At 37.6% G+C, this 10404-nt stretch overlaps 1 protein-coding gene across 7 annotated transcripts; it reads left to right on the forward strand.

The window, feature by feature from the left end:
- Positions 1 to 206: 206 nt before the first annotated feature.
- On the forward strand, positions 207 to 7018 carry LOC105049918 (KH domain-containing protein At5g56140). Of its 7 annotated transcripts, none has more exons than XM_073262296.1 (7): positions 207 to 452; positions 1169 to 1254; positions 3348 to 3499; positions 4379 to 4519; positions 4615 to 4731; positions 6192 to 6335; positions 6438 to 7018. In XM_073262296.1, exons 1-7 carry the CDS (start codon positions 343 to 345, stop codon positions 6585 to 6587), a joined length of 900 nt encoding a protein of 299 aa, XP_073118397.1. In that variant the 5' UTR covers positions 207 to 342; the 3' UTR covers positions 6588 to 7018. The 7 variants fall into 7 exon arrangements, with proteins under 7 accessions (XP_073118397.1, XP_010928016.1, XP_010928018.1 ...); XM_010929714.3 differs by having other exon boundaries at positions 208 to 452; positions 4400 to 4519; XM_010929716.3 differs by having other exon boundaries at positions 208 to 452; positions 4418 to 4519.
- Positions 7019 to 10404: the final 3386 nt, after the last annotated feature.

Raw genomic sequence — 10404 nt, forward strand, 5'->3', positions numbered from 1 at the left:
TTAACGATTATAATATCTTTATTAGAGAGACAGGGTGGGTGAGCTAGAAGGGACAGAAGTTTCCGACCTGCACCAATTATAACTGTTTCCTTTTATTATTATTTTTTTATTACCCTGCGGTAAACTGTAATGGCCGGTCACTGTTTCCTTTCGCTCTCACGCTCCCTCCTGCCTTCTGTATTTATACCTCGGTTTCTCTTTTTTCTCTGTATGCGATCTCTTTCTCTTCCTCCCTTCCCACCAGCCAAGCTTAGGAGCTCTTAGGGCATCGAGATCTCGCCGGAATTCTCCCCACCGGTGATCCGAACCTGGACGGAACCCGACACTAACCACGCCGGAACCATGTCTTCCGGCAGATACATGGCTTACTCCCCTTCTCCTTCCACTGCCCCCCACTCCCCTCACATCACCGGCATCCGCTCTGCCACTAACGCCATCGCCGAGCAGGAGAAGTATGCCTCTCTACCCTCTCGGAATCTCTACGTGTAATTTCGAAAAGAAAAGCCGTTTTTGTCGTACTTTAGTCTTTGATCTTCCTAATTTCCTATCTTTTATTTGGGGATCGATCTTGGGTCTCCGATCTTTCACTCATTTCCTGGTTTATTGCGTTCTGTTATGGACTCATGGTTGGTTCTTGGGTTTTCCGTTGGCGGCGAGACGCTTGTGGTCTGGGGACGTTACACCTTTTTTTTTTTTTTCTGTTGATGGTTTCGTGCTTTTCTCTATGTCAAAGTTGAGATCTTTAGATGCTCTTCTGTTTCTTTGTGTATGTAGGATTAGAGATTATGGACAAAATTCTATGTCAAAATCTAGATCTTTAGATGTCCTTGTGTTTCTTTTGTTACGTGGGATTGGATTAGAGATTATGGACAAGATTCTTTCTTGCAGTGCTTGGAATTTGGTCTTGAGCTGCCTTTCTTTGTCTTTAAGATTTTGAAAGAGTTGATATTAGGAATCCTTTTTTTTTCTTCTTCTTCTTTTGGTTATTGTTTTGACATCTTTTCTTCACAGGATCTGTCAAAGTTTTATGGCTTTCATCAGTGTTCGTGGTTTTAGTATTTAGTGTCTAACTGGGATTCTGTGGATTGTAACTCTCTGTTTATGTGGAGGTCATGCAGCTTCTTTGAGTTTTACATGTACTAAATGATAAGAGCAAATTGATTTACAGGTATCTGTCGGAGTTGCTGGCAGAGCGTCACAAGCTGAGCCCTTTCATGCCTGTGCTTCCACACAGTTATCGGCTGCTGAACCAGGGTGAGCTTAGAAGTTAGAACCAAAGTTTTATTTCAATGTTTATCATTATGTACTTAGTGAACCAAGATGGATGATTTTTCATGTTTTCTGCATAATAATGCTTCCAACCATATTGAATGCTCCTTTTCGGGTGCCCCATTTTACGTGCTCTGATTAGAGGACTCTTTGCCAACATTCTCATCGTGTAGTGGAGTTTGAGTTCCTCGCCCTCCCCCATATGCCTCCTGGTTTCTTGATTTCTCTTGCTTTTTCTTGGGTGCCCCATTTTATCAAATGAACTATGCTATTGCTTCAGATTGTTAATAGGGTGAATATTTTAGAACATCAGAGTATTTTAAGGGATGTTTTTTTTGTTACTCTTTGGTTGTTTTAGATGAGATATACGCCTACTTGGAGATTTGTCTCATTTTCACCTACAAAGTCAAAACATTGCAACTATATGTTACTTTTCCAAAGGAATCCCTGCAACTCAAAATCATGGTTAGCCTAGAAATTATATTCTTATCTGTATAAATCTGTACTTTTAGAGTCATCAAAGTGCAGTTAGATTGAGAACTGTGTTTATGTAATCCATCAAGCTTTAATGGCATTGGTATTTATTATAACTGTAATCAAATTAATGAAGGTTTCAGTTTATCTTGTTAAAAAGATTCCTGAATCCTCCTATAGCTTCCTTTGGGTGGCGATAATGCAACAGACATAAGTTGGTCTAGAGCCCCAAAGTTCTCATGGATGTTCAAGCATATATGTGGATGACTATTGAAGTAAAATCCTCATGGCATTTACTCTTTACTATGGGCAATAAGTGCAAAAAATTGCTATCATAGGCAAGAATGATGGTCACTCTTTCCTCTGTTCCATACCAAAGATATGGCCTAGGCTTTCTAGAGACAGAGAGAGTGAGAATCAGTGTTTGGTATACCGCCCCATACTGAATGGTATAGAGCGTACCATACCATACTAGTACATTAAACTGGCCCGACTGATACAAACGTACAGTACTGTATCGTATATTGACACTATAGTGGGATTTCATTGGTACGGGGTCGGGTACCGAGTTGGAAAATCCTAATGAGAGTACATTTGCCCTTGCTCAATAAAGTTGCATAATTTTGGTTGCTATCCCAGTCTTTGCCTTTTCCCATTACCGGTCATAGAAGTGCCTTGAAGTTCATGTCACATGCTATTTGGTAGGAGATCTGAAGGAAATATGAGTACTTTCTAGATATGCTTGTGGTGATTTTGTAGGATGTCGAGTTATCAATTTGTGTTTTTGAAACTACTTTTGGAATGGTGGGAACACTTATTTCTGGTTTGTATCTCTATCTACTTACCTCTTCCATTTTCTGGGAGATGCCTTCAGTCTTGATTTTTTTATTATTATTTCTTTTTCTCCTTCCCTTCCCCCCTCTCTCTCAGAGTCCAAGCCCTCACAAGGTGTTTGACAATTTCCTTTTTAGTGTTGTTGTGTACGCAGCCTCTGTATTATCATGATAAATACAAATTCAACATGTTCACCCTCTCATTTTCTCTTGTTTTGCTTGTTCGATCTTTCTGAGTGACAAGTTGTTTGTTTTTTTCTCTTTCCATACATTTTATATGAAATTTCGATCTTGCCTCTGAAATATTTGGATTGATGGAGTTTTCGCATCATTCATATTCTAAAACGCTGCTCTGTGTTACTGAAATAAGGTATTTTTCGGAAGCTTGTCTATACAAATAGCTGCTGCGGTATTTGATCAGGTTTATGGGTGTAATAAACATGCTTTTGATTAATTAACTGGGGTTCCTTGACAATGTTTATTTGCTAATATGGTCTTTCAAGGAACTTACTTGCTCCACTGTTGTCCCTTTTAGGCATACATATAATATCTGTAACATGTAGCTATTTATTAATTATACTGATTGTTCTTTCTGTGCTCTAAATATTTTGAAAGTTTTGTAGACCTTAAATAATTAACAGATAAGTACACTGATCTTATTACTGATCTTGGACTAACCCATTCTTTTAGCGAATGACTGCATTTTCTTCTGACTAATTTCTTAACAGATGCTAACTAGTACGTCTTATGCTTGAAATTGACATTTTGAAGCAGAAATTTTGCGTATTACCATACTGTTGGGGAATGCATCTCTTTTAGATCAAAGTGGGCTTGAACATGGTAGCCCTCTGACCACTGGAGGATTACTTTCAAATGGAGGAGCAGCTGATATGAATGGGTGGGCATCAGCATTTCAATCAGAAGTATGGATATTAACCATTAACATAACTCCTCTTTGCATCTAAGTTTACTGCTCAAGGTGGCGTTGTTAGGGTTTCATGCTAACTTTAATTAACTTCAACTGTTCTCATTCTTGACATTTAACACTTTGTGCCAACATTACTGTGGAGTTGGAGGTCCCAATATTCTTGATCTAGTTCTTAGTTCTGTAGTGAAGTTGTGTTAATTCCAATTTATGTGACTGTTATTACTCTGACACATCAGCATTTACATTACAAATTTGGAGATGTATGACCTACCTCGAATCTTGTCATGATTCTATGATGTCCTTCCTAATAGAGTTGTCAAATGAGGAAATTGTAAACCTTTTTGCAGTCCTGATATAGCTCTAGCTTGTCTGTCTTTGTGCAGTGTCTGTTTTGGATGAATAACTATAATCTTCCCCTTGTTTCTTATTCTGCCATTTGGTAAATGTTTCCGGCTACTATCAGTTCACCTTTATTTATTCTTCATGAACTCACAGGATGAACCCAGTTGCAAACAGTTCATTTCTGCAACTCTTTTGGATATCTGGGCAATATTATTTGTTCTGAATGTCAGATGCACAAAATAAATGAAGTTTTTAATAGGAGAGATGGACACTATTCTTGTTTGTAGTGTGCAAAATCCTTGACAAAATATGAATTTTGTTTTCCCCTGGACCATGTTGATGTCTCATTCAAATGCACACTTTTTTTGCAACTGATTTACAGAAAAACCATTATCCTATTGTGCATTTTGGCTATTTGTGGTTAGATTTTTAAATATTATTCTCATACAACCTCAAAAGAATTATGCTGACATTTTTCATTCATCTTCCAGAATCATTTTATATTATATATTGTAGCTTTTTGCTTGATCAGAACATCAGATGTAACATGCAGAGTTTGGGATTGTTGCAGCCTTCATCAGCACATAGTTGGCTTGGGTCTCAATGTAGCTCATCAAATCTCATTGTCAAGAAAACAATCAGGGTCGATATACCTGTGGACAAATACCCTACTGTAAGTTAATTGTCCTTTTGCTTATGTTTGACCTCAATTTATTATTAAGTTAGAAAGCATTTTCTGATGGATATTTCTCTTCATTGTTTGTGTAGTATAACTTTGTTGGGCGTCTACTTGGTCCTAGAGGGAACTCTCTTAAACGAGTGGAGGCAAGTACTGAGTGTCGTATTCTGATAAGAGGACGTGGTAGCATTAAAGATCCTGCTCAGGTATCAATTGAGTTCTGATAATCACTGTTTGTGCATGTATGAATGCTTACATATGTACACCTGCATCCACTTTTGCAGCACAAGTTGGAACTATATCTCAAGGAACATTTAGTGCTAGGGGTCAGAAGTGCATTGTCAGAATTTGCTTTGGTACCTAGCAATAGCACATTCTGATGTCTGGATGAGGTTATATACTAGATTTATGGATGATATATTGCTAAGCCTAAAAGCAAGTCTATTGACACAATTTGGAAAATAATAAATTATTATTTGAAGGAAATGAAATTTTGCATGAGTTTTCTTCCTTAAAACACCATGACATATGCTAATCAACGTATTCCTTTACCTTCCAGCTTTCATCCTTTTCTTATATGGAGAAGTGAATGGTTGATTTTCATACTTACAAACTAGAAAACTATATCGTAAGGCTATGTGATATTTTATTTTGTTAAGCCTAGAGTTTCTTAATGTGTTGGTTTACTACTAGGAAGGTTATTAAAAAAGGCACACTGAAATTGAGACAACCTGTCATTTCTGCATAGGTTGGTGATATAATGGTATATGAGCAAGATTTCCTTAGCCATTTCTAGAAAGATAGGGTATTAACAATTCCATTCTTCCAGAAAATTATAGTCTATTTATTCTATATGGATAAAGAAGAGGAAAATAGCCTTCACACTGTCGGGGGATTACAGATGGAGTTATGAAAGACATCAGGAGGCTGAATGCTGATTTTTATATTTCTCTTATGCCGCACGTGCGTTGGTGGACAACTTTATTTAGTGCCAAATCTGTTTGCTTGGATAAAAGAGATTCAACATTAACAAATCTTTGTTTACACTTTACAATATAATTGACCCCAATGCAAAGTGGAAAGCAAAAGGAAAGTTGCTGGTTATGTTACAACTGACCGAATAGGTAATAAAGGGCATCTAGCGGACATTGCTGGGTCTGGGAACGGTCAAATGTACACAACCTTACCCCCCCCCCCCCCCCCCCCCATATAGAAAGACTGTTTCTATGTTCAAACCCATGACACCTAGGTCACAATGGAGCAACCTTTCCATCGCCGCAAGGCCTGCCCTCTTATGTAGCATGGTCATCAAGGGAACTCAAATCCCCAATCCTGTCCAGTAGTCACTAATGTGACATTCCGTATCAACGATAATTTCTAGTACCCAGTATTTTTAGACTATGAGCTGGAAAGGTTTAGCTTTATTGTAGCCCTCCCACTCATCATTTTCTTCCTCACCTTCTTCTGTCTGTGGCCAGAAAGATGCCATATCACACTGGTGTATCCAATGGATAATCATGTGATACTTCCTACTCTTGAATGACATACAGTCATATTTTTAACTTCTACATAGATAGGATCTTTTAATTATAAAGGGGCATTCCCTTCAAACTTATATTCTGATGAAACCAACATTCGCTAATGTTACGTTTGCTGTTTGTGATAGGAGGAGATGATGAGAGGAAAACCAGGGTATGAACATTTAAACGAACCCCTTCACATATTGGTGGAGGCAGAGCTGCCTGTTGACATTGTTGATGCTCGTCTTATGCAAATCCGTGAGATCCTTGAAGATCTGCTCAAGCCTGTGGTATTGCAGTTTTCCCTTATCCAAATTCCAGGTTTTTTTTATTCTTACCGTTTACCAATTGGTCTTCGTATTCATATTTCTTTCCTTTTTTTTTTAATGTAGGATGAATCACAGGATTTCTTCAAGAAGCAGCAGCTCCGAGAGCTTGCGTTGCTTAATGGCACTCTCCGTGAGGAAGGGTCACACTTGTCTGGTTCAGGATCCCCCTTTCGCAATAGCCTTAGTATGAAGAGAGCCAAGACAAGGGGTTAGGCTGAGTTTGTTGTTTGGTTGACTCTCTTTGTGGGCCATGTTCTGTCTGCCCGGGGCAGCTAGTTCTATATTGGCGGTTGCCATGCCAGCATATGCCCTTACATGCCATCAGGGCACGGGCACCAAGGCTAGTGCGAACTCAATTTCTGTCAGAAGTGTGTTTGTTGAGATAATGCTGTAAGTTAGTCATTTTGCGTTGTGTGAAGTTTGCCTCACATGTCTCAACAAGTTTGGGACAAAACAATATATCCACCATGTTGTAGTAATATGTGCTTGTGCCTACTTTGCAGTTTTGTAAAAGTAATGGGGGTGTGTATAGAATAATGTGTCAGTTTTTGTACAAAAAGGGAGACAATAGTCCCCTAAACCAGGTGTTGATGGTACTCCATTTGCATAAATTTATGCTAGTGAAGGTTTTGGCAGTAACAAAACTTTGCTTGTGGTTATTTTGATTGCTTGAGGGCTCTCTTTCTATTTTAGGAAAAAAAAAAAAGAACAAGAACTTTCTCAAAAGATTGCTTTGAGGGCTGTCGGTTTATTGAACCAATTTTGGTCTTTCAAACTATTGTTTGCCCAGGTCCCATGCTTGTCAAACATGGTGCAGGATGGTAAGGAGGAAAGGTTGCCGAAATTCCTGTCTGGAATTCAATAGAAAATAGTGGAATGGTACTTCTTCATCTTCAGTGCAGCAAGGAGGGGTAGAGATTGTAGTTGCTAACTGTGATAAAATATGTTTGGTTGGAGATTTGTACGCGATGATTTGCGGGTGCTGTGATGGCCTGATATATCGAGTACCATAGCACATGTAATGGGGTTGTTGTGCATTACTAGTAAAAATTATACTACAAATATTGATGTATTTTTTTAAGATTGTTTTGTCATCTTGCATCTTATATTTGTCAAGATGGACTGGCAATATGATTGGCTTTTCTTGGTATAGTTCAGCATGTCCAACTTTAAGTGCTACCATGACAGGGATGGGCTAATGATCCGACAACTAGGATGTATGAATTCTTTCTTCTTATTTTGATGGTAAGAGGTGATAAACCCCACTTTGTCCCCTATACTTTTCTTCTTATCAATTGAAGTTGAACCCGTCCCTTGTCCAAGTGACAAAAGATGGTGCTATCCGAGCAAGTACTTTGATTAATCTAATTTCCTGAGGTCTGTGTTAATTATACCAAAATCAAGACCTCTATAAGGTAATGCAAGCAGTTGCTTTTGTTATTTTTCAATTATTACTTGCTTGTTGATTCGATTAGGGAGAAGAAAATAATTTTTTCAACTTGAATTTCTTAAAAAAAAATAAAAAAATCGATATAAGTAGCGTCTAGATTTTTTTTCTTTTATTAATGAATAACAAACAGAATTATATAATCTCTATTTATATCATTGAGATCCATCCTATTCTTTTTTTAGTTAAAAGAATATAATTTTTTTTTAAAAATAGGTATAATTACTAAAAATAAGTATGAAAAGTTAACATTCTATAGGATTTTTTTTTTTTTTTTGAGTTGCTCTATTTAATTTTTTCTAGATTGTGAGATTTGCGTGGTTAAAATCTTTTTTAAAAAAGAAATTTTTGCTTCCATCGATCTAGTTTTGGAGCTTAAATGATAGAATTTAGCATTGATCTTCACCTTTAAGGGAAGGCTCCACATCGTAGATCTCAAAAATTTGTGCAATATTTTTTTAAAAAACATCTTGAGTAGACCTTGCATGAACAAGTTATGATTTTTAGAAGTTTGATATGCAATTCTATTTCCTAATATGGTGGATCTTGCTTGTGGATCTAATCTAATCCTTTTCAAGTAGTCAACATAATCCACATCAAGTCTGATGTTCTTTATAAATCATTTGTTCTGCAACCAATTCAGGAGCAATTTGGTACAGGGAACAAGTGTTGGATGACAGGGACTATTACAAAGCATTATTAGCTCCGATTTGTAGAGAAACAACATAGTTTTATATTTCTATCATAGTTTCAATAATATACGTATAAGGGTTATTTTATTGTGCCCAATTCTAGCATAAATGTACTGCATTATTGGCATATGATTGGGCATGATCTGATTAATGTGATAAATGGCATGATTGTGGTATAAAATACTCAATCTATAAAGAGCTAGGACCATAGTACTTTCCATTTAGGTATAAGATTCTCTAGCGCGCGGTATTTTTGATATACCTAAATACAGATTTCTCTAAAGATTGTGATTTATTGTCATAATAGAAAGCTGGATTTGTTGAAATAAATTTAGAAACAAGTGAGAACAAAGGCAATTTAATCTAGTTATTTTGTCCTTTTTCTAGCTAAATATTCATCTGCGAACCACGTTAAATCATTTTTTCACTTTTTATTTCCTATCATACTTACCCAACTTAATTTAGAAATGATTTATTTCTATAAAAAAAGAAGTAATTTAACTTTTCATTTTTCCAACTTACTCCATCCAATTGGCCTGATATTTTTGTTCTCGAACCAAATGCTCAAATACATCCCTAAGAGAACCCAACTTAATTTAGAAATGATTTATTTCTATAAAAAAAGAAGTAATTTAACTTTTCATTTTTCCAACTTACTCCATCCAATTGGCCTGATATTTTTGTTCTCGAACCAAATGCTCAAATACATCCCTAAGAGAAAGGCACTGATAACTCAAAGATTTCATGCAAAAAGGTAGGTGGTTTATAGCTTGCATTTTGCTTTATTATGTGGCCCACTTTGCAAGGTCTATTTAGTAGGAGCAATGACATTGTGACAAATTTCTGAGTTACCAAAAATTAATCACCATCATTAAATTGCTGTTGTTACAACGGAAAAAAATATTGGTCAATACGAGTGAAATAGCCACATCTTTTTATTCACATAGCTTTCTCTAATTTGATATAAGATTTAGACTTAAATAAAAATTATTTTGAAGGAGGATGCTGCTAGTTCAATTTCATGCAACCTAATTCCTCTGGATGCCTGAACAGAAATTATGTGCAAGCTGAGCAAACACTTCAAGCCAGAAAAAAATGTATATAACTAGTCGAATAACTGCGCGCGAAAGAATAATTTCCTTTCTTTTGCGATGTCAACCGTTGGATTCCGCAATGCCGGCCTTGAGATCTGTGCAGGCATGCAAAGCGCTATCCAACGGTTGATGTCGCCCAAAAAAAAAAAAAAAAAACCCACCATTCTTTCGTGCGAAAGATGCAACTCGAAACCCTAATACATGCGCCTGCCTCTGATCACAACCAAACCTGGCACCCGACCGCCATGTATACTACGTATGCTCCGGACTCCAGCATTGAATCGCTAACAACCTCAGTCACCGCCACCGCAGCCACCACCGCCATCGCCACCTCCACCGTATCCACCGCCACCGCCACAACATCCACCAACGCCGCCACCGTTACTCCGACCTCTTTTACGCTGGCCAGTGGATCCATGACCACCACAGACGACCGTGGTTATGACTGCGATGGATGCCGCGATCATGCAAAACAAGAACAAACCTGCAAGAAACTGGAAAACACCATCGCTGCTGCCGCTGCCGCCGCCGCCACAGTAGAGAGCTTCTACCATCCTCGCCATCTCGATCTTCGTCTACCTCTAGTCTCAACAGCAATTCTCTGTGACCTCCAAGTCTTCCCGTTCCGTCTTCTATAATAACTTCCAGGAAACAAGAAGTTGAGAAACTTCAGGAAGCAACACGAACGTTGAAACTTCTGATAGTCGGTGATATAGGTTTCCTGGAGTGTGGGGTTCCAAGTTAACATCACGACGGGATCAATATCTACTAAAAAAACAAACAAACGAAAAATAAAA

Source organism: Elaeis guineensis, chromosome 8 (genome assembly GCF_000442705.2).
Source record: "Elaeis guineensis isolate ETL-2024a chromosome 8, EG11, whole genome shotgun sequence".
Taxonomy (NCBI): Eukaryota; Viridiplantae; Streptophyta; class Magnoliopsida; order Arecales; family Arecaceae; genus Elaeis; species Elaeis guineensis.

What these genes read in the sequence shown, in the direction of transcription:
- LOC105049918 (XM_073262296.1), top strand. Translation starts at nt 343, where the DNA reads ATGTCTTCCGGCAGATACATGGCTTACTCCCCTTCTCCTTCCACTGCC. An exon ending in CTGTGGACAAATACCCTACT is followed by an intron (nt 4,520 to 4,614) that starts GTAAGTTAATTG and finishes TTGTTTGTGTAG; the next exon opens with TATAACTTTGTTGGGCGTCT. An exon ending in GCATTAAAGATCCTGCTCAG is followed by an intron (nt 4,732 to 6,191) that starts GTATCAATTGAG and finishes TGTTTGTGATAG; the next exon opens with GAGGAGATGATGAGAGGAAA.